Source organism: Motacilla alba, chromosome 14 (assembly GCF_015832195.1).
Source record: "Motacilla alba alba isolate MOTALB_02 chromosome 14, Motacilla_alba_V1.0_pri, whole genome shotgun sequence".
In the NCBI taxonomy this organism is placed as follows: Eukaryota; Metazoa; Chordata; class Aves; order Passeriformes; family Motacillidae; genus Motacilla; species Motacilla alba.
This window is the reverse complement of record NC_052029.1, coordinates 6,254,940-6,278,682: the sequence shown is the minus strand read 5'-3', so window position 1 is coordinate 6,278,682 and position 23,743 is coordinate 6,254,940. Positions and strand designations below refer to the sequence as shown.

The window sequence follows — 23,743 nt, the reverse complement described above, 5'->3', positions numbered from 1 at the left end:
AATGAAAGGGAATCCAATAAAATCTAGATCACTTCATCCTAAGCCGTTTGGAAGTGTGTCCTTACACAGAGATGTTTCATGGCTGATGTTCTCAAAAAGGATGTTCAGAGTCTGTAGCAGCTGCACACACACATAACGACCTGACTTCTGACGCAGGATGTTCAGGAAGAATTCAAACATATTTTTCTCCAAGAAAAAGCTGAAATAAAATAAAGGTGTCATTAAGTCACATGCTGTAAGTAACAGGAACATAATTTGGCTAGGAGCAGGGATGATTCAAGGCAACTTTGACAAACAGCATGTTTTGCTTTTATGAAGAATTACTTTGCAAAGTTGCATCTGTATAACAAAAAGAGTATCTTTCAAAAACCTTAAATACTAAACAAGATGGCTTAAAAATTCAAATTATGCAGAAAAAAAGGTATCCAGTAATCAGGGCCTTTCTTACTGTATTTTTAGTATATTCAATGTATCAGGCAGCTCTAAATACCACAGCTAGAATTTGTGGTATCTTAGGTAAATTGAAGCAATGTGATATTAATAGACATACTGAGTAAATCTGGACCCTAAAATAGGTTAGAGTTCGTATTTATATCAAAAGAATGGAGAGTCAAACAAAAGCAGTACTTGAAAGGGGCTCTGGAATCCAAACACTTGTTAGAAGCAGCAAATTCCTGTATGACATGAATATGAACTACTACAGGACACATCTTTTTGCACACAGTCATGACATACAGTCTTGGAGGCGTTAACAGTAACAGTGTACAGAACTCTGTACAACTCCAAGCATTCTTCAAACACAAAAGCAGAGTCTCAGAGATCTGGCTCAGGATACTCACTCAAACACTGAGCTGTCATTCTGATCCCCCCAGATCAGGATCTCCGTTATGGAACGAATGGTCTCCACCAGCAGGTTGCGGTTGTGATCTGTTACGATCGTATTTTTACTCAAAATATGATACATGTACCTAAAAGAGAAAAGAAGTACAAGTAATGTGCTATCCTGCCACTTCCACAGGCACCACGTTTGTCTTTCATCACTGTACCAATGCAGACACACACAGATGCACACACTAAGTCTAACAGTTGTATAATTTTAAAACCCTAAAATTTCCTTCTAATGATACAGAGAGAAAAGTAATTGTTAAACAGAGAGACAAAGGAAACAAATATCCCCCAGCCGGGTGAGTTATGAGTGCTTATGCATATGTTAACATAGAACTAGAAACTGTGCAACTGGTGCAAGGTGCTTCTTCTGTGAATTTCTTTGGAATATGTTGAAGTTGAAGGAGTAATGAACAAGAGAAATAGAAGAGGCAGATAAGCATGCAGTAGCTGATATGGAACAGTGGCAATGAAGGCTAACCCTTCTCTTGGGTGGCACATAAGTTCAATCCCTTCTCTTGCCTGCAGAGCCCCCTCACAGACTCACAATAATTTTGACGTTTACTAACAGGACCCTCAAAGACTATTCATTCACCTTGGCAAAGCTTCATCAGGTCTCTGGTCCTTTGAGCACTCCCAGAAGTCAGTATTTACCAGAAACATTGACTGGAAAGGGGGTAAAGTCCAGCTTTATAATTTCAAAGGGCAAGAGTTGAAGACTTTCTAGTGAAGCTTAAAAAAGCACAAAAATCACCACTGCTTTTCTCCCTCTTTTTTTTCTTTTATATAGTGATTAAAAAAAAAAAAAAGTAAATATAAGAAAGGTGCACAGTTTTGAAAACAAATAAAAAACCGTGAGGGAAATTTCATGTCGTTTTAGAACTGCACAAGTTTGGATTCCTAAACACAGCTCCTATATTATTATGCTATGATTGTACTGAAAACCAGGAGTAACACCTCAGCATTTCTATGCAAATACTCACAAGTGTTTGGAAAGGATGACAGATTTCCATATTATTAATTTTGCCAGGAATAGTGGAGTTAATCAAACTTCCAGGATCTAATTCTGTGAAAATAGCCTGTGTCCTGACCCGGGGGCAGCCTTCATTATTGTTTTGGATTCCATGAGAGTTTGTTCAGTGATTCAGACTAAAATTTTAGGAATCTCTTTAGTAGAATTTTGCCAAGCTTCTGTAAGGTTCAAAAAACACAGTGCATTTCTAAAAAAAAAAAATTGGGGTGTCTGGTTTATGGCTTAAAGTAAGATGTTTAGGTCAAAAAACAGACTTGAAATCATATTTCAAAAACCAGGATTCTCATCCATTTTATCAACACTGAAAAACTGAATCACTGCACTGGGCAAGCATGCAGCCAGAGACTAAAATGCCATTTAACTGAATACTCACATCAGGCTGTTCCAAATATTTATCAGACTTACAAAGACATGACAAGATATCACCTAATTTCAGAACCTTTTGCTTGAACTCAAAAAATCTCTCACAAACACACAAGAATTTTGATCATATCTACAATTTATTCAAAATCAAAATTTACTCAAGAATTTAGTTTTGGGAGCCTTCTTCAACCGCTGAGCTGCCACTGAGTTGGGCAGAGTTTCCAGGACCTGCAGCAAGAATCAGTCTGTCCTCACAAGCCATGCAGGGAGCTGGTGCTGTTTCAGAGAAGCTGATGGTAAAACACTGTGTGCTTACAGTTCTTGATATTACTTAACCATCAAACAACAATTCTGCTGTGCTGAGTACTGCACAAGGACACAAGAGGTAAACAGCCCTCAGAACTTCACAGCTTTCACAAACTTGAAACCACATGCTCCCTTCCCTCACCCCCGAATCAGCAATGTGACAAAGCCTGCACTACATTACCAAAGCCATTATCATATTAAATATATCACCAGCCAGCAAAAAGGAGGAAAAAGGTGGGGGGGGAGGGGGAATTGTCTTTTCTTAATCTTTCTCTTCAGTAAAAAAAAAATCTCTCCCTCTTCATGGTGTTTTTTTCCTCCCCTCCTAAACCAACACCCATTTTCAAATCCAAACCAGTCGCTGATCACACTGAAACCACTCTAGGGAAAGCTGATTCTCAGCTGTGTGCTACAGTCATAAACGCCTGCTCACGTGCTGTACCATAATAGCTGCACAATCAACAGCAGGCAGAGAGCACCTGGAAATCCTCTCCCACTAATCTGAGGATCACAGTTCAAGATTCCTTCTGCGGAGACTGACAGTGGGACGGCTCACAGTGAAGATGTGAGAGCTTAAGGCTCACCACCTTGAGAATTCCTGGGGTTTCTAGAACAGCACAAGGCACACGAGGCCCAGAAAAACTTCCCATTAGGGCACTTTGTGCATCATCAGGACAGTGAATCAAAAGACAGAGCACAAACTCAGTCCCTGCTTTGAGGATGCAGCAGTTAATGGAGCAGAGACCATCTGAAGAGATGGCAATTAGATCACTTCATTCTACAATAATTTTAACGACTTCCTGAAACACTTAGTAATTAATACTATGTTACTGCTCATATTTTAGACTATTAATTTGAAGTGACGTAGAAGTTATTGTATCTGTGAACATGTATTTCTCATTAATAAGTTACATTACACAAACTTGGGATTAAAGTTTACTCCAGCAGTAGAATTTTGGGTATGGGATGCAGTGGGAAGAATAACAAGCCATTATTTCATTCTGGGAGCCCGTGGAATATAGAGCATTACAAACACAAAAAGTATGAAGCATTTAACAATCAGGAACACATTATCTCCAAATTTATTTACTTAGTAGCAGCATTACTGCAAAATTCCTTAATCTGCTAAGGCATGATGCATTTAGAGGAAACCTGAGCTTCAGCTTCAAGCTATTCCTTTTTATTTCATTTTTTATTTCTCTTACCTGCTTGAAAATGCACAAGGAAGCATACACATACTTGCTTCTCTTTACAGACACGTGAAATACCATATTATGAGAACATGAAGTATCACACAAACCAAATATTTTTGTATTTAGATAAATCCTTAAAGGCTTTCTCTAAATGCTGATTACAGAGGGATCATGTTTGTGCTTCAAAACACAAAACTATCAAAGAGGAGCCTTTTCTCATCTCTGCATCTGAAGACTGGGTTCAAACAAAAACACATCACACAGAAAGTGCCAAAGCACTCAACACCATCAGAATCAGTGGGCAATGTTGCCAGCAACTTAACAAACCAAACAAAATTCTGAACATTTTTCTGGTTAGAACCCATGCTCAAAAGGGTAGCATAGTAACTCATGAATATTTTAAGTGCCCATTAATGACTTTCCTACTTATTACTTACAAAAATATACTAAAACAGGTAAGAGTTTAGGAAGTCAAGCGCTCAAATTTTAAAAGCCCAGACTTGACCATAACAGGCTTGCTCCTTCACACTGCCTGTAATCAGGTAATTGCAAATTGTTCTCACAGAGGACACCTGATGCACAGCAATGACAGTGCCTCAGGAAATGAATCACCCATGAAAAAAGACTGCAAGCACACCTCTATGGACACTGCAGCTGACCAAGGCATGGGAATGTTCAGCACCCAATTTTAATGGCATGGAACCTTTTGTGCAGTCACAATGCAATTAAAATACCAAGTGCAGAAGCAGCCATGGGAAATGTGCTTGACAGTAACAACAGGGCTGTGTAAAACACCACAGACAAGTAGGGGGGGAATGTCTGACTTAGCAACAAAGACACTCAAAAAGATCAAGTTCTCTGAGAAGTACCAAGGCAGCGAGTAGCACTGTGCCATCCTTCTCTAGATGGCATTTCACAAGTTGGATTAAATTTTAACTGTTCTCACTAGATCAAGAGACTGTATAAAAACACCTAACACAAACAGTCTCACAATTTTCCTTCAGCCAATCCATTCTCTGGCATGTTTGCAGGAAGACTGAATAGCAAAATTTCAAAAGCAAACCTCAAACAAACTACATTAAAGCTGATGGGAAAGATCCAGCATCTACTGACAAAAAGCAGTAATGTGGATTGTTTACAATTTAGACTAAACTCTCCCTTACGCAAGTTTAAAAATAAAAATGTTCCCACAAGGCTAGCCCAGACTGATTTCAGCCCTGTAACATAGCATAATGCACCTCTTACAGGCTGAGCTGACCTGTAATGGCAAAGCAGGTGCGCTGTACTCAGCTCCTTCCTACGGAACACAAAATGGGGATTTAATGAGTTGAAAAGATGAGAAGGTAAACAGCTTATCAAGTGAGCTTACTGAGACTTTCTTCCTTTCATGACCCCAAAACAAAGGCTCTCTGACCTTTTTCCTTCTCTTACTTTGCCCACTTCAACACTTGGAAAAGACCTAAATTTCACCTTTCCTGTTGCCATCTAGCTAGAAGCTGAAATTCACACAGCCTGGATAAACAAATACATAAAATATACATAGTATAAACAGATCAAAGGTCTCATCCATCCTTTACAAATGACCATTTCAGATTCGTAATTACAGAAATCACATAAAAATAAAAAAAAAAGCAAACAGACCAAAGCTCATACATCAGTAGATAAATATATACTTCAACTCTCTGATAACAAGCCACAACACTTACAGCCCAATTCCCCATTGCTACAAATGAGGTAGGGTGTAATTTTTCTATTCTCTGTGGCCCCAACAGATCATATGGACACATTTTTTCTGAAATGTGATAGTAAGTCTCGAGTCTCGTTCTTTTTTTTTTCCTGAACTTAAATTCGGTTTTTTCAAATTTCATCACACATCAGCATTCTTGCTTTATCTTCAAGTCAAACATCAAAGCCAGACAGAGCTAAAGCTCCACTAATGCTGAGTAGTACACAGTAACTACTCCTCGTATGTTCAACAGAACATTCCTGTGTTTACATCTGAGCATGATTTTCCCCCTTTTTCCTGTAAAACCACACTACACTGGCTTGCTAGTCTGACCTACAATGCTTTCAAAATTATTTCTGCAATGCTACTGCCTCATTAGTTTTGTATTCATGGGCTTGAGTTCTGTGTCTTCGGTAAAAAGCATTGCATGTCAGATACTCTTACTAATTTTGAACATTTTTCCAGTTTAGAGACCAGAATCCATAAATCATCTTGATAAATCAACTGCGAGATCCGAATCTTGTACAGGGCATCCTGCTCCTTACTGTCAAAACCCATTCATGTCCTCCTTGTAAGATGACTGAAAACTACTAGGCACTTTTTCTCAATGAGCTACATAGTCACAGTGATTTCATTTAGAAAGTGCTTCGTCTCTCAATGGCCTCCTTTTCTCGTTCAGTACAAAGAGAAGCTATCAAGGTGGTTCTCATTTTTCTTGCAATAGCGGAACACTTAAAATGGAACAGGGAAATCAAATTTTTTATCCCTTGCCACCCTTCCAACCCTCCAGTGGCAGAGCTAGGAAAAAACTATTCCACCTTCTGCAGCCAGCAGTAACACACGGCTGTGGGGCTCCAGAACACATCACAGCTCTCAAGCTCAAAGCTTTCCTCCTGCAGCAGCTGCTGCGTCCTGCAGCCCAGGGCACATCCCGGCCCCAGCGCCGTGACTCACTGCTGGCTATCGCCACCGCCACACACCCTGGAGCTGCTCACACTCCGGCACCAGCCCCTCGCCTCCCCGCCTCAGCCGCCACCACAAACAAACAGAGCTCTCCCTCACGAGGAATGCGGTACTTCTTGTATTTATCACGCCTCGCACTCTACTCCACCGAAGACTCCGTGGCATTACTAAAAACAAAACAAACACGTATGGCAGCCCGGAGCGTGACATTACATGACGAACTACGTCTGCCCTGAAGACGTTCTGGGACGGAGAGGCCGGTTTCCGTGAGGCAGACAGCAGACCACAGAGCCTCCGCCACCAGGGGCTGCTCCGGGCGCTTTCCCCTGGGGAGAACTGCGGCGAAACGCCCCGGCGAGGGCAGCGAGCGCCTGGGGAGCGCCGTCCGCCGAGCCGCCCTCTTCTCTCCCGGCCCCGCAGCCGGCTCCGAGGGAAACGCGCCCCGAAACCTGTCCCGAGCAGCTCTGCGGACGGAGCCCGCCCGCAATCGGCCCCTCCGAGCCCCCTCAGAGTCCCGCCACCCTCCGCCCTCACCGCCGCCCCGAGCCCGCGGCCGTCCCCCGCTCACTTGAGGTGGTCCAAGGAGTGGATGCTGCGGGCGGCCTTCCCGTGCCCGCCGCCCACCCAGCTGCGGGAGCGGCCGAACATGCTGGCGGCGGAAGGCTGCTCCGGCCCGCGGGCCCTACGGCCTCATAGCCCCGCGGGGCGAGCGGGCGACCGGCGGGCGGGGACCAGCCCGGAGCCTCGGCGGCGGAACCGGCGCGCACGGCGCATGCGCGGCCACAGCACGCCGGAAAGCGCCGGCCCAGCCCCGCCCCCGGCCCGCGGACTGCGAGTCCCAGGGAGCACCGCGGGGGGCGGGGCCAAGCCCTCACACGGGCGGGGCGGGGCTTGCGCGGGGCGCGCTCCGGGCCCGAGTCGCTTAGAACGTAAGAGAGTAAACGGAGCCCGAACCAGAAAAAAACCCCACAGTAAACGTGTGAGCGTATGTCCTAATTGTGTTGTAATTTGAGGTAAAAATTGGCCCCTGGCATTCCTTGTTCGGCTTCCATAACCCAACGAAGCTGTCCTGTGGGGTCACTCCTGTGCTGCAAGACGCAGCGTCAGAAATCCAGCGGCTGGCATTCCCCTTGCTGAGGTTCTTCCAGTGAGGATTCTGAATCGGCATAAAAATTAAGAACAAAGAGAAGGGGACCCTTGACTGTCTTGACCTAGTTTTGGATTTTTTTTTTTTTTTGCTTTAGCCAGAGAAATAAACTAAATCTATTTATATCTCAGTAAAAGCTGAAGAGTTCAAGCAGTATCAAAAATGCACCGAGTTCAAAATCCCGCCTTCGGTTATATTTTGGTAAAGGTAAAGCCTTGGTCAGCAAAGAAACACCTGCACCGCAGCCGAGAGGGGCCCGGGCCAGCGGTGCTGCTCCAGGAGGGCCGCGGTCACAGCAGAGGTCGTGGAACAACTTCCAGGGGCGAGGGCACAGCCCGAAGCTGCCCGCGCTGCCCCGCTCCGCAGGCTGCGGGCCGCGGCAGAGCTCGGCGGGCAGGAGCGCGCAGCCCAGGGTCGCGCAGCGCCAGCGGCCCCCGTCCCCTGCGGCCCCCGTGCCGCTGCAGCGGGACCCCACTGCCGCCAACGGGGCGGAGGCGCCGGCGCCCGTCACGGCCGCCCCGCGCCAGCAGCAGCGCGGCGCTGGTAAACAACGGCGGCGTGCGGCGGGGCAGGCGCGGGGCGGGGAGCGAGGGGCGGGCGGCACGGTCCTGCCGCGCAGGCCGGGCTCGCTGGCAGGTGCTCCGAACCGACCTCCCGACGCGCCTGCGGGCTCCTTCCGCAAAGTTTGCGGGCGGCAGGAGGAGGAGGAGGGAGCCGCGACGGGACTGCAGCAGCCGGGCTGGAGATGCCGCTGAGCAGCCTCCTGCCAGCCGCGGGGCTGCGGCAGCGCCGCTGAACCCGCGCTGGCCGCCCGCCCGCTCGCCGGGGCGCCTCTTCCTCCGGGCACTGACTGAAGGGATCGAGCCGGCCGCTCCGCGCCCCCGCGGGGCTCGCTTCTTCCCGGAGTCCGGATCCGGCTCCTCAGAGATTCCGCCCTTTGCTGCCACCGGGGCTGCGGCGTACAGTCCTGCCCCGCTCCCAGCTCCGCCGGTGCCGTCCGCGCCCCCGCGCCGGCCGGGCGGGTCGGTGTCCGCTGCCCCCGCAGCCCCCACGGCTGCATGACCGCCGCGGTCTCAGCACGTCTGGATTCGGTGGAGTCGTGGGCCTTCCATGCGCTGCTGGTGCTGCCCTATATGTTTTACGTGGGCTTGTTCTTTGTCAATGTGCTGATCCTGTACTATGCCTTCCTGATGGAGTACATCGTCCTCAATGTGGGCATCGTGTTCCTGCCCGAGGATATGGACCAGGCTCTGGTGGATCTGGGGATGCTTTCCGACCCTGGCTCCGTGCTCTACGAGACGGACAGCGAGCTGGATGTCTTTGACGGGTACTTGGAGTGACGCCCCAGGGCGCTCCAAAGCGACTGAGCTCCGCCGCCGCCTGGCCCGGGGCAGAGGCCGGGCGTGCCCGCATGGCCGCAGCTCGGGGATGGCCGCGGCCCTGCTGTGCGATCCCGTCGCGGCTCCTTCTGCGCAACATCTTCCCTTCCGAATGACACCCGCCCCGCCGGTGCAGAGGCCAGAGCGGCAGCCCGGACCCGCTGCCGCCGGGCAGGCCCGCGGATACGCAGAGGGCTCGCCAGGAAAGTAAGTAATTCCTTACTGTCCGGCCGGGCAGAGCGGGCACAGCGCCGGGACACGCTCCGCCGCAGCTCCCGGCACGGGGCAGCGCTGCGGGCAGAGCGCCCGGGCGCCGGCGGGGACAGCGACCCTCTCCCCCGGGACTCATCCTCCGAGCCACTGCAGCTGTGCTGCGGGGAGCTGCCTCTACAGCCGGGCAGCAACTTCGCTGATCCGGTCCTGAAACCAGCCCTGAATCCAAATAAGCATCCCGGTTAACACTTATTACAATTCAGAGACCTTCCTCGAGCCAGAAATATATCTTAATTTGCTGCCCTTTAAAACGACTCTCTTGGATAATGACAAACTACCCAGCTCACCATTTTAATTGTAGCACGAGGGCTTTGCTTGATCAGTTCCTTTTGTAGTTTTGAGTGATTCTAAAACTCTGGAAATGTAAGGATTTAGCATTTTAAAACACTGAAATGCATTTGGGAAGAAAAATCACTATTTCTAGCTAGGACTTTCTGTGCCAAATGTATGTTAATGAAAACATTCACAGTTTAAATTAAAATGTGTTAGCAAATCTGCCAGCAGATTTTTTTAGCCAAATATTGTCTGTAAATCTGAAAACTAGATCAGGATATCTTAATTTTTCTGTTTGAAATGATGGAAATAGGAAATCCAGTTTAAAGTTACAAGTATAAACTCGGTGATCACACATACAAATACCAGTTAATATCAATCTATTTTAAGCAGTCTTCTAATTTAACAAACCCAAACAAGCCTTTCCTGTAGTTCGGTCCTTCATATAGGTTAAAATTATCTCCTGAATATTTCTAGTCAGATTTTGTGTAAAGCAATATTACCTGATTTTGGTCATTAATTTAGAAGGAAAAATTGGACATTTTTGGTGTTGGAGTAACATTGATTGCACAAACACAGCTGAACAAGACTTGGCCAAAGGCATGTGGGAGCCTAACGAGGCAGTGAACAGATTTTGTTGCTACTGAAGAAATCTCACTGCATATAGTCACTGCAAATGGAAGTGTCTATGCCTACATTTGGTGGTCCATCCCAAGCAACTGGATCAGAATCACTTCTGCTAGAATAGAAAGTGTGGAGCAGAACAATCCTCCCCACAAAACAGCATAATTCACATACTTTGTGTTCCAGGAAAGAAATTCCTAAAAATTAATGGTAATTCAAGCAAAATCTTTGGTGCTAAAAACCATATCCATTTTCTTCCCCAAAATACCTTTCCCTAAACTCCAAATCTTAGTGCTCCAATGCTATTTAGTAGAGGGATTAAAAATAATTTTTTTAAATGGCTTTTTTTTTTCTGTCTAGAATTTGAATTGATGACTTGTGTCTAGTTTTCAGGAGGACCTATGGACAGCATCAGACACAATTTTCCTCAGTGGAAAAAAAAATTTTCCTACTATACAAATATCATTTGATATGAGCACATTCAGTTCAGTGGAGATTATTTGTCTTCTTAAAATTTTCTTTCTTATTAATAAGATAAGCAGCTCTGGAAACTTCTTGATATTCTAACTATAAACCCCTCCATATGCAGAAACCAAAATGCAGAGGTTTTTTCAAACTTCAGAAGTAAGGCTCCATTTTTACCCCCCAAGAGCTCGTGGAGCTCTGCACAGGTACCAGCTCCAGCCTTGATCTTTCATTTGGAAGCTGTCAAGGTAGATGGTGGTTTTCACTGAGAAACAAATCACAAATCCCAAAAGTTTGAGCAGTTCTTAGGCAGCAAAAAATTTAATGTGTTTCATCTATTTATATATTTAATTATACTTACAGACATAGCAACCAGGCTACAAATTGCAATTATTTAGTTCTGAGGCAAAGACACAGTGTCACCGTCATGACGAGGGATTTGAGTTAGTATCCTCTTACAGGTTTCTTCACTGTTCTGTGCCATTCCTCCTCAGCAGTTCTTGGAGCAAAGCAGGCAGAAGAGGGCCCTAATTTGGAGCTGTGTTTTCTCCTTTGGGAGCAGAAGGCCCTGAAAGGGAAGATTTAGATGCTCGTGGTGCCTTGCCTGCAGTGACCCCAGCTCGGTGTGAGTGTTAACCCCTGCCCTCCTGGCCTGGGAGGGTTTCCCACCTGCCCTGTTCCCTTGCACCCAGAGGTGCTGAGGATTCACAAGACACTGCAGGAAGAATGGGTCTGCTTTGCCAGCAGTGATGAAAAATATGTAGGCCTGCTCTTTGCATTAAAGAGCAGGGTTCTTCATGTGACTCACCAGTGATTCCTGAGAACAACCAAAGAGCTGTGATTATCCTGAGCTGAAACCTTGCAGCACCCTCTGTGCCTGGGAGAGCTGTGCCTCACACCCTGCGTGAGTGACGTGTGACAGGAAAACAGAGGGGGCAAATCCCAGGAGGCCCTTCTGCAGTATGTGGAAAGGCTAATTTCGATGTAAAAATAAAAGATCACATGGATCAGAACAGCTCTGTGCTCTCTGGCAGCAAACCCCTCACTTGAATAAACTCAATAGAAGCAAAACGATGTTGAAGTTTCTCAGCAAAATTGGTGGCAGAGATTGAAGGCAGACAGATAAGTAAGCAGCTGGAAAATGTTTCCTGGCCTATTCAAATGAAGAAATTGATTTGTGTAAACTGAACAGAATTGAGCTTGTTTGTGTCATCTACTGTTTTCATGTAAGTGTGCCATGTTTGAAACCCCCTGGAATAAGGTCCTATGACTCTTCTCATACTTTCATAAAATCAGATGTGACTCATCAGAAAGTACTCCTATCAGAAAGAAAATGGGCAAAAGTAATCAATAATGAAAACTGAATAAGAAGACTGAATTTATGTAATCTTGCAGTAGACGCTTTACCTGTATTTTTTCATAAGATGAATTATGATGAATATCTTCAGTGAGCAGAATCCAGCACTCAAAAACCTGTGACTCAGCACTTGCAGTGAATGCCAGCATCTAAATTCTGAACCAAAAAACCCCAACATAGCTTAACTCTCCAGCTCATCAGTATAGTGCCAATCAGAACTGCAGGCTCAGTGTCTGTGAGACAGCCACCCCCTGCGCCTCTGACTGAGGCAGAGATGTCCTGCGAAGGACAGATCAGAAGAATTATGTCACTAGCACTGTCAGGATACATTTAAATGTATCAAAATCTACTTCCTGACTTCTTTCTTTTCAGACTTTAAATATTAAAAATAAGGAGCAGAGTGGTTTGTTACTTAATTTACCTTGCCATTTTTCACTATTTTTCCCCTTTTGGTAGAGATTGCCAAGGTGATTTATGGACTCCATGGTACAGATCGGTTGGCTGTTTTATGAGTTACAGTAGCAACAGGATTAAGAGCAATTGCTTTGATTTTTAGAACCATGTTTTGAATTTTTAGCTGTTACTAAAATTAATAGAAGTCCAGTGTTCAAACTCAGCTGACAGCTCTGCTTTAAAGAAATGTGTACTTAACAGGAATTCCATTCTAGATGGAAGGAAGACAAAATCAAGGTTAATTGTTCAGCTGTCCATACAGACTCATTAACCACAGCCATGGACAGTTCTAGGTGATTTTCTACCAAATGCATTTATTTATATAATGTCAAGAGAGTAAGCAGATTTTTCAAAAGTTTTCCAAATGTTGCTGTTAATAATGTGAATTAAAATGAGGCACAGAAATTAGAGAGATGTTCAGTTTTTGAGAGACATAGTTTAGGCCTGAGCATTGCATGTGTTGGAGGCCTCAGCCACAAGTAACTTTAAAGAATAATTTTTTTAACAGTTTGTGGTTCTTTCCTATAAAAATCAAGCTTTCTGTAATGAAACTTGCTTAAAGAGGTGGCAATAGCCAATTGCTACTTTTAAGCTGTCAAAGGAATTAAGAAACAAATCCAATTTAATTCTTCATGTTTGTTTCCTCTGGAGGAGGGACAAAGTGACACTATAGTTCAGCTAATAACTATAAATCCTAAAATAGAAGAAAAGAATAATTTGTTTAGAGACATTTAGTCTCTAACTCTTTGCATTTGCCCCTCATAATGATCCTAGCTTATAAGGAGTACAACTATCCCAAAGGATTAAATATGCACAAGTTGCTAAACCTTTCCAGTTGCTCAGGGAAACTGTCTGACTCTCTTTCTTTTCACAGTTGCATTTTATTACTTTGGCTACAGATTAGGAAAGAAGAAATAGCTGAATAGTTTGAATGATTCTCTCTGAAGACACAAGCATGTGTCTAATATATGTGATGAAAAGGGCAAAGACAAATAGGAGCCATGTATGGGAAATAATGGTACAATGGAAAATGATGATGTGCACTGAGTGATGGATTGCTGGGGAACCTGCAGGTCAGTTCACAGACTTAAGGCTAAATACTCTTTTGCAGAGCCAGAAAGAAAGACCCAAGGGTTGCTCAGGCAGTGGAGCCTAAATAGGCCACAAGAACTGAAACACTGCTGCAGAAAGTGAGGAAACAGAAAGCAGACAGTGTCAGGATGTGAAACACAGTCACACCATGTGTCCTTTGCTCCAGCCTGCGTTGTGGAGAACTGTAACTTCAAAGACAGAATTAACAAAGATATCGTGACTGAGCTGTTAATGCTAGAGTCATACCACAGCCATACTGTTCAGTGCTTGCAGGTATGTTCTAGGCTATTGAAAGTTCTAGTTCTGAGATTTAAAAAATATTTTAAAATATTTTCTACCTCATTTTCCAGTTTTCTGTTAAAAAATAGATTCTCATGAAATTTGAGGGACAGATTTCTAATCTGAAAATTAGAAAGGCAGGATTGAATATCCTGGCCAATTGTATAATTTACACCCCATTTAATATCTGCCACAACAAATTGCAGTCTTGGACTAGCAGCCCTAGAGCAGTGTTTGGATCTACCATTAGACAGCTTTACCCTTTGCTTTGGAGGCCCAATACATTTTGCTGTGCTATTTTTAAGTCAGTCTAGAATCTGATCTACAGTGCAGAATACTAACAACCACACCGAACTGTCTGCTGTAGATCATTTTTTAGTTCCACTTGGAAAGCAATCAGATAAACATGAAATAACCTGTAGAGCTGCTGGTCCCCCTTTCCATGTCCTCATTTTGAGAGAAAGGATTTTGAGCAGTGTGTTCTGTTAGCAGGTACTGTAGCTGACAGACATTTGACAGAAATGCCTCACTGGACACAAAAATGCTTCTTGTTTCTGACCTAGTATCTGCAGTAAGTGGCACACAGGAGCATGGGAAGTGTTGTGATGAGTCAGACCACGATCTCACAGCCCTGTGTTCCACCTCCGGGAGAGCTCATGTCCCTGACCAAAGCCTGCAGGCTGCTCTCTCTTCTTTCCAAGGCAGAATGCAGGATGTTGGGTGGCACGTTGCTGCCCAGCCCTTTAGCAAATGTTTTCCAGACCTGCCACCCTTTGCCCAGTCTGTGCTATGAAATCCCTCTGGATTTCCTTCCTATCAGTACCTCTGCATACTTGAAAGAGCTTATTTTCTGCACTCTGGAAGATTTCTCTATTCATCCTCTTCTTTGAGTCAGTAATGGTGATGAATAAAAATTGGTCCCTGGTATACTCTGCTACTGAGTTCTTTCCTACCCAGCTTTATTCTTTGCTTCCAATCTTTTAATCTGCTTTCAATCCATAAAAGAACCTTTCCCCTAGTCCTGTATCAACCTGTTTGCTTTAGGCTTCCTGTAACACCTGTGTGAATGACACAGTTGCTGTGTCTGTCCAAGCTCATGCAGAACGTGTGACATCAGATTTCATTCTTCATTCAGGCCCAAAAAGGGGAAGGAGGGAGGAGCTGTCTTTCAGAGACTTGCTGCACCCCACACAGAAATGTCCTGAGCTGCAGGCAGCCAGGGGACCTGCTTGTGGTCTGCTGTACCTCAGTTCCTCAACACAGACTCATGCCCAGTCCCCTCCAGAGCTGCACCATTCTACACTGCACTAATTAGCCATCTGTAAATCACGAGACCAGATGAATGCTGTCACGAGTGCCCAGCACCTTTGTAATCCACAGCTCTGGTTCTACTTAAAGGAATCTTCTCAGCCTTGTATTTACCCCTGCTGATTGTAAACAATCACCTCCTAATAGCAGTGGGATGCTTTGAGTCAGTCAAAGCAAATTAGATAAACTGGGATAAAGCAATATAACAGTAATTTATTCTTGGCAGTAAGACCAGGAAGTTACCCCAAAATGTTGTTTAGCTCTCTTAACTACTTACCAGTGGATCCAAAATAGTTGGAACAATACGACTGAAGTAGAAGAGAAAGTAACCAAAATCAGAGACTACATCAAATACAGACAATACTTAATTAACACGATGATCCAAACAATAAAAACACACTAATGAACCAACTAATAACACACTAATTATCTAGTCAAGATAATGTAGCCAGTTCAAACATTAGTTTTATTTAGTAGGTCTAATGATATCAAATCTGGATAAAATAGGTTGTCCCACTGTATGTCACAGCTGTTTTTACTCTTAAGAACATCCCCTAGTACGTGATGTGGTGCACTGTGCTTCACAGCTTACTCTCACACCCCTCACACTGGTATCTTCATGGTTCTGTTAAAATGCCTAAGGACTGGTGTGCTCTGACATTAACAGAAACCGTGACATTGATTTTTCTGAAAGGTTATGCAGGTCTTCACTTCTCAAAGAATTATTACCCATAGTCACAAAAGGGTTTGATTTTTTTTTTCTAATAAGTCAACAACATGGTGCTGTATGTCACATACTCAGTGACTTTTCTGTTCATTTTAGGTATGGAGGGTTACTCTGTATTTATGTGTTTTCTTTTAAACAGATTCATTAAACACCTGAAATGGATTATGACCAGGCCAGTGGATCAAGTCCTGGAAAGAAACTGTACTCTGAAATGTAGAGATGAAAATAAGGACAAGAGAACTAGAAGAAGAGTTGTCATCAGACCTTGTCAGTTGTGACTTCTCTTCATGGTCTTTGCCTCTTGTGTGTGCTCTTACTGCAGTGATTCATGCACCATACTGGGCTTCCATAGGTAATTCTGGGATGGACTATATGAAAAAATAAGATAAACTATGTTCCATTGTAACAGAAAATCAAGATGTTATGCAGATTTGATAAAATTTTGAATGAATACCATGTCACCCAAATGGACACACTCTACACATAGCTTAAGCCAGTTTTACAATCACATGTTGAAAATTCTACCAGCTAGTAGTTCAAAAGCAGTGCTTTCTCAGGGGAAAATATGCAGGAGTGACTGAAGGAGATGCTGTTCAGGGAGTATAATGGCAAGAACTGTGCTAGTAAGATATTTTATTTAAAAAGAGAGTTTTGAAATAGATCAGAAAGTGAATTTTATATAAGTCAGGTGGATTCATTATTTAACACAGGATACTTTGCAGATTGTTTAAGCTCACGTCCCTATGTACAGATGTGAAAGCAATACAATAAAGACTGACCTTTTCCATGAAAAATTAAGCAATTGTGTTGGAGTTGTTCTTCTTCAGTTTGAAAAGAAAATAATTGAAATATGCTTTCAAGGAAATTCCAGTTTTCCTGCAGGTACCTGCCAGTAGTTCCAGATTGCTGAGATGGCCAGCAGGTAAGAAATCCTTCTCGTGAACAGCTACTTAAAAAACCAGACCTGAAGTGAAACATCAGGCACTGTCTGTGGGGAAGGGGGAGGGTAACTCACATGTTATTAGGGCAGGCATTAGACTGGTTTTGTTTTATTGTCATTATACTTTTTAGAAAAGTCTGATTTTTGTAACTGTGCAATTTTTAAATTGAGTTGGATAAAGCAGAATTGAAAACAATTCTGCTGACACTCTCTGCATGATGTCTGTCCTCTGCAGTCTGTGTCTGCCATCTGCTCCCAGCGTGGGCTCCCTGCTGCAGACAGATGGTGTCAGGAGTCTCTTTTCAGCCAGTATGAGGGAACAAGAGGGAGATGGCTTAGATCCCCCATGAAACAATGACAAACTTGTGTATCCTGATACTCCCAGTGTGTTGCATTCAAATTGCACATTTTAGCTCCTAGGCAGTAGAAATTGGCTCCCAGTTCCCAAAATTCTGTGCTCCAAATGCAGTTTTCAGCTGCTCCTGCAGGAGGGGAAGCACTGACACCAAACCAAATAGCATTTCTCCAAGATAGGTTTCATCAGGTGCAGTTCAGGACCTTTAAACACTGACAAGTGTTTTGTTCCACACAGTCCCTGGACAGCAATTCAGGAATAAAGTCACTTAGGGCACAATATTCTAACACAAAGATACATTTAGGGAAGACAAGTCCCCACTGAGGTACCTACAGAAAGAATAACCAAGTTTACAAACTTGTCAAGCCCATTTGGTAGTAGCACAGTAAAGGTTGAATTTTGGTACTGCAGGGGGCATTCCTGCTGCCTCTATAATTATTAATCCATAGTGTTCACAAAGGTGGCCTCACTAGTTTTTCAGGGTCCCACATATGCCTTTTTAAGAACATGGTTCAGTTTGTCACTATTGGTACTCACTGCAGTACCTAGGAGTTTGTAATAAGTTCTCTGCAGCGGGTTTGTGCACACAGTGCACAATAAAACAATACAAATTTCCCTGAGTCAGTCACTTTGCAGATTCTGAATCTTAGACCAAGATTCCTGATTTCTCAGAACAGCTCAGCTTCATGCATTTAAAGGATAAGGAGGGTGTTACAGGCTCTACCATGGTAACACAATCCCTGGCATTTTAGCAAGGCTTCTTTGACAACAAAAAGAGATGGACATAAACAGAGCAGCATTTTTCTCATCCTAAAAGATTTTTTTAGCATAGATATTTGATCACAACAACTTCTTAGAGGGTAGCCAGTGAATTCAGTTTCTATACACAAGGCACTCATTTGACAAAAACATTCTGGAGGAGCTTGGTGCCATAAGAATATCCAGATCTTCAACCCAGATTAAGTTTAGAACTTTTAACTGCAAAGATTGAGAAAGGATGAAAACTCCTTTTTGCTTTTATTAGCAGGTGGCCTCAGTCAGCACATTTGTATCTCCTGATCCTGAACTTACAGTCTGTCAGTTGGAATTGCAAGAACTTGTTCCTGTTAAGAAAGAATTATTTCTCCATTTCCAGCCCACTGAACTGTTCTGTCTATTCTGTCTCCATCGCACACAGTCTTTCCATTAGCCTGCAATACAAAGCCCCAAACCTATTACTGTGGCAGAAGCCAGCAGTTGCTGTGTGGTTTCATAGTGTTTCCAAGAGAAAAATCAAAATTTCAACGGGTACTAGAAGGTACTGTTAAACAGAATACTTACTTTTATTGATACTTTAAAAAAGATGTGTAAAGACAGCCAAAACACTGTATCAAAATTTACAATCTGTACATTATAAACATACATTCCCACTAACTCAGAGAACAGCAGTACACCCAACATGATTTTAGTAGTCCAGACAGCATCCTGTAACATTCAGCTGCCTATGGAATATTTAGCACATTTTCAGACTCAGTCATGGTAAAGTGCAGCTGCAGAATATATCCCTAAAGGCCATTTGTCATCCAAAGCTTAGTTAGGAGAGGTCAAGACAAGGGCTCATCACGGATGTGCATGGCTGGAGTACCACAGGCTGATGGGAATATCACACCAGATTTGGCTCAAACTACCTCCCATTCAAGCAGCTCCAAGAGGAGAGGATGAATAAGATTTTTATCCATGGCTCTGGCCAGAGTTTGGCTACAGAGAAGAACCATGTAGATGGTAAAAAAAAAACCCCACATTCTAATTACAATCATATTCTCCACAGAGTTTTTCCTCCTTGCTCTCTGTTCCTTTACATGTTATATCTGATTCCCTGCCCTCAGAAACAACAAACAGACCTTCCTTTCTCCCTTGTTTCTTTAATTTGTCCACTCTCTTTAATTTGTCCACATCCCTGCTGTCAAGATTCTGCAGGCACTGAAACTTAAGCAGAGAAGTAGAACTTGCTGGAAAGAAAATGAATGTTGTGATTTTGAACTTTAAATCTGTGAATTTTTAAAGACCAAGAAACAGAGTATTTGAGAAGTTAGTTGAGAGAGTCTAGTTTGCACAGATCCTTGGGTCAGTATTGTCAGTGCTTCCTAGCAGAAGAGATATCAAAGAGGTTGTTGAAATAACCCTGAGCTAACTGTGAAGTGAAAACTTCCCAATTTGTAGCATTTGAGCATTCCTAGCTTTTTCCATCCCTTTCCGTTGTTCTGTCTCAGACTTTATCGTGACAGGAAGCCAGAATGGTGCTCCTGACCTGACAATTGCCTCTGCCCAATTTTAAGTTCTCTTCATGTTCACAGAGCAGAAATAAAAGAATAAAAGAGACAACTGGTTTGCTGTTGCAGTCAGCAGGATGAATATTTGGCCCACATATGACTGAGACCAGCAGCATAGACATGATAGTGCTTTGAAATGTGCTTTTGTCTGATTGCCTGGTTACTCCTAACTCAGAACCAGAAGGCCACATAAACCACACACAGTAGTGATCTCACTGTCAAGTATAAAACTGGTGCTTGTAAACATTTATGCTGCCAGCTGCATTTAAGAAATTAAATACCAATCCAGGTATATGAATTTAGAGTTCTCATTTGAGACAAAGTAAAAACCTTCAAAGATTGTTTGAGGATTTGTGTGCAATAAACTGGCTATTTTAATCTATTTGGATTTCTGCAATAATGTTAGAAGAATCCTTCATAGTTTTTAACTTTCAATTCCTTTCTTCTCATTACTTCTTCTTTTTTTTTTTCCCAGTCTTTTTGAAGGATTCTGTAACAAGTCATAGAAGATAAGATATGCTCCTATCCCTTAAGGCAGCACTGATTATTAGTGAAGAAAAGAGCAACTTCTAGATTCACTGATTATTATGAAGAAAAGAGCAACTTCTAGAATCTTGTGGATAATCCTATCAGAACATTTGCTAGGGCTGATGATTCTTTTATGCTCCTCACCCCAGTGTTTCCCATCAGTCCATACAGACAGGTGAAATCTGTAACACTGAGCTTTGGAAGGCCAAAATCATCAGACCAGATTTGATGGCAGTTACCACTGGCACCATGAAATAAACAATCAGATTTGATCTGTCAGTGCTTCAGATGTTGCAGGTTGAGCAGCTTTCAGTTTGCTCTTCGATGACTTGATGGAATTTTATACTCACAATATCCTTGTGGTTCCTGGTCTCCTTTAATGGTGGTCATAGTATCCAGATGCTCTTTCCATCTTTGATGTTGCTTAACATTTACTACTTAAGTAGAAATACAGTTGGGTCTTTGAATAGCATTTTAAAGCTCTATTATTCACCCAATTTAAGCATTGCTTAGAAACTTAAATGTGACATTTTGCAACAAACATGAGAACACCGATTCATAAAGCAGCAAGAAGACAGGAAAGCACAGAGGACACCCTCCCCTCTTCTTTATGACACCTGTGAAATGAAGAAAACAGAGCATTAGATGTACACCCATCAGATTAAGGTTACAAAAGTAATAGATTTAATGAGCTCTGGAAACAGACAACAGTGGCTGGTGGATGCTGAATGTTTCAAGGCTGGGAGACAGGATCCAGAGTTCCTGCTCTTATTTATCCTCAGAGCTAATGCAGGTTTCCTCACAGTGATCATATCCCTAGTGTCTCCTTTCTCAAGAAGTAGGATTGTTCAACAGGACAAATATTTAGTTGACTGTAGGCTAGTAAGGAGCACCAGGATTTTTCACTGCTGCTGTAAAAAGCTGGTCTGTGAAGCTGCTGTGGCATCTGAACCTGCCCCTGTAGTCAGGTCAGTGCCTTGCAAACAGCCCAGTGTGGAGATTACTCCACTGAGAGCAGGAGTCATGCACAAGCTTGGCTCACCGTGTGGTCCAGGGAGCCACTGGCAGCTGCAGCCATCCCATGGCCAGGCCCATTCAAAGCATGGCTCATGCAGCTGGTGATCACACTGCAACTTGTTTCCTGGCCATCTAAAGAAACCGGAGCACATCTGATATCTGGCTTGACTCTGGCATCTCATTCCTCACTAGGATCATTTGACTGATGCAACACACACAATATTTTTTAAAGAGCAAGAGGAAGCACATGGCAGAAAATTTGGAACAGAAATCCTACACAAACTCCCCAACATCCCATGCTGGCTGCAGCTCCTTCAGTCCAGGACCATCAAGGCATCAGATCCTGGTAATCATTAACAAACTTATCAAATTCTTCACAATGCAATTACTTCAAGGATCCTTGAAACTGTGCAGGCAATGAAGTAAAAGTGGCTGCCAGTGGCTAAGCCACACAATGACACAGAACAAGGAATGTAGGAGGGAGTGTTTTGCTCTGAGTACAGTACAGGTACAGCTGCACAGTCAGACAAGCAGCTGTTAAGGATCTGTATTCAACAAAGGAAAAGGGAAAGGGCTTACTAAAAACCAACAGAAAACAAGTTCTGAGGAGTACAGAACTCATCTATTAAACATGAGCAGTATACAGAGCTTTAGTTTTCCCCAACAAAAACGAGAAGGTAAGCAGGGCAACTGCCAGTCACTGAACTGGGCTGGACTGGGAGTTCTGGAGGTCCATTTTTCTTAATAAAGCACTTGCAGTCTGCTAGTGCAGGTGCCAGGGAGGTGTGGGGTGCAAGGTGAGTGCAAGGAAAGGGGGCCTGATGTGACACTGATCTGTGCCACTCTAGGGCACCATTTCCAAACTTGCCCATGGACACATGGATGCTGTTACTGTGCCTGCTGCCAGTGAGCCTGGAATCAACACACGGAAACAAACCTGGTTTTCTCAGGGAGCCAAGGTTTGTTACCTTTATGGAATCCTCTGAATCTACACACTGATCCTGGAGTCCAGTTGGTGAAGGTGTTCAAGAACTCCATAGGGAATGGTAGGATTCCACATCCTGTAAGGGCAAATTCAGAAAGGAAAGAGATTTTAAGAAGTGTAATTTGTTTTACCTTCTTTTAGTGTGTTTGATGTGTTTGTACCTTTTTTTGGTTGTTGTTGTTGCCCTTTTTTTTTTTTTAAGTTGTCCTTCCTTTTGGCTATCATGCTATGAAAGTACGTAAGCTATGGAGCAAAGGGAAATGCATTTTGATTTAGAAAAAAGCAGTTCAATACTCCATAATCTTGCTGACTCTGGTTACACAACTGCACTCCTGTCTCTGTAACTTTTTTAACCTTCCCTCTGAATGTGTACTGGTAGCTTCAGTCTATTTAACCTCTAATGATGGCTGCTCTTTGTTTATCCCTCAAACACAAGTGGGCAGCACAGAGTAGGTCTGGTTCTCTGGGAGGGCAGAAGATTAACAAAGGGAGGCTCAGTGGAAACTGTTTCAGTCAAGACAAGCTCGATTGCCTGGGACCGCTGGGAACAAATGCAGCTGAAACCAGAGAGAACATTTTTTAACATCTCTGCTTTTGTATTTTGCTGATGTCTTCGTTTGTGCCTCTTTTAAATCTGACAAATGCAGAAGGCAGCTTTAGCATTATTGCTAACCCAGTTTTACAGGATGAAGGTACAGCAAACAGCCTGGCAAGAGACTTACACTAAGTTCTTCATATGGGGACATTTTCGTAGGCTCTCAGTCAGCTGCTGGGCTCCAACACCAGTTATTTTGTTATACTGAACACTGAGGAATAAAAACAACTTTGTTAATCTAAATCAAATGGTGCAATCAAACATTTCATTCAAAATAAAAAACGCTATATAGGTTAATCTGCAGATGGGGTAAGATAGAAACAAGAAAAAACCCAAAATAGATTGTCAATTCAAAAAACCTGTAATAATATACTCAGAAGGTTGAATGGGAACTTCAGTATGTTAATTCATCTGAGAGATTCCATTTTCCATGTTCCTGAGGTAATTTTCTAGCTCCCTCATGAGCCTCCCACTTTAACACTAATATTTCTGGGTTTATGGCGAACTGTTCCTTAATCCTTTCTATTCACTGACTATCTGGACTCTGCAGAAGCACATTTCCCCTATGAAATTTTCCCAAAATCTTCTTCCTCAGAGTCTGTCTCCTCCGAAACCAAACATTGAACATTTGTATTTTCAGTCTCCAGTGAAGTAAGCTTTCCTGGTCACCTCAAAAGATTTCATACTCACTCTAGCACTCTTAAAGATGTCATTGCAGGAAGAACTTTTGCCAGATTTTCTGCTCCAAAATCACAAATGTTGTTATTGTACAAGCTGCAGAAAACCAAACAGAATAGTCACAATTGAATAATGGATAATGTACACAGATATTAGATCAAGGGTTTTCAAAATGTTAAGTACATCTTAACTTTCATTTTGTCCTTATTTGCAGTTAAAGTTTAAAACACACATTCGTATTTCCTGTCTGAAGTAAGGCAAATGGCCACATCCTTCTTCACCTAGCACAGGTACAGCAAAAAAGGTCTAGAGTCTATTATTCTATGGATAATAAGAACATTTCTGTCCACACAGACCAAATTAAAAATCTGCCAAAAAAAAAAAAAAAAGAAGTTTAAAGATTTGGGGCACAGCATTCAAAAGATTTCCACATCACCAAACTACTCCAGAATTGCACACCAGGGTTTCTTGCATTCTCTGCTTCCCTCAG

General features: G+C 43.3%; 3 protein-coding genes across 18 annotated transcripts in view; 1 reads left to right on the top strand and 2 right to left on the bottom strand.

Annotated features, from left to right (window-relative positions):
* Positions 1–7,250, bottom strand: part of CLEC16A (C-type lectin domain containing 16A) — a 57,831-nt gene extending 50,581 nt beyond the window's left edge. For all 9 annotated transcript variants that reach the window (XR_005258598.1, XM_038150732.1, XM_038150734.1 and 6 more), the window contains exons 1-3: positions 7,038–7,250; positions 840–968; positions 66–199 (exon numbers count right to left, since the gene is read on the bottom strand). Coding sequence is in view for 8 of the 9 variants with exons in the window: in XM_038150732.1 (XP_038006660.1) it covers positions 66–199; positions 840–968; positions 7,038–7,117 (343 nt within the window). In the remaining variant the exon portion in view is untranslated. The remainder of the gene's footprint in view (positions 1–65; positions 200–839; positions 969–7,037) is intronic.
* A 924-nt stretch (positions 7,251–8,174) lies between these two features.
* On the top strand, positions 8,175–16,644 carry DEXI (Dexi homolog). Of its 3 annotated transcripts, XM_038150744.1 has the most exons (3): positions 8,175–9,202; positions 13,552–13,805; positions 15,986–16,644. In XM_038150744.1, exon 1 carries the CDS (start codon positions 8,675–8,677, stop codon positions 8,954–8,956), a length of 282 nt encoding a protein of 93 aa, XP_038006672.1. In that variant the 5' UTR covers positions 8,175–8,674; the 3' UTR covers positions 8,957–9,202; positions 13,552–13,805; positions 15,986–16,644. The 3 variants fall into 3 exon arrangements, with proteins under 3 accessions (XP_038006672.1, XP_038006671.1, XP_038006670.1); XM_038150743.1 differs by lacking the exon at positions 13,552–13,805; XM_038150742.1 differs by lacking the exon at positions 13,552–13,805 and having other exon boundaries at positions 8,960–9,202.
* Positions 16,645–18,439: 1,795 nt separating this feature from the next.
* The window catches only part of CIITA (class II major histocompatibility complex transactivator), a 28,356-nt gene continuing 23,052 nt past the window's right edge, over positions 18,440–23,743 (bottom strand). For all 6 annotated transcript variants that reach the window (XM_038150729.1, XM_038150727.1, XM_038150724.1 and 3 more), the window contains 4 exons: positions 23,266–23,349; positions 22,703–22,786; positions 21,964–22,056; positions 18,440–20,595 (listed from right to left, as the gene is read on the bottom strand). In XM_038150729.1, coding sequence (XP_038006657.1) covers positions 21,984–22,056; positions 22,703–22,786; positions 23,266–23,349 — 241 coding nt within the window. In that variant the 3' untranslated portion in view covers positions 18,440–20,595; positions 21,964–21,983. The remainder of the gene's footprint in view (positions 20,596–21,963; positions 22,057–22,702; positions 22,787–23,265; positions 23,350–23,743) is intronic.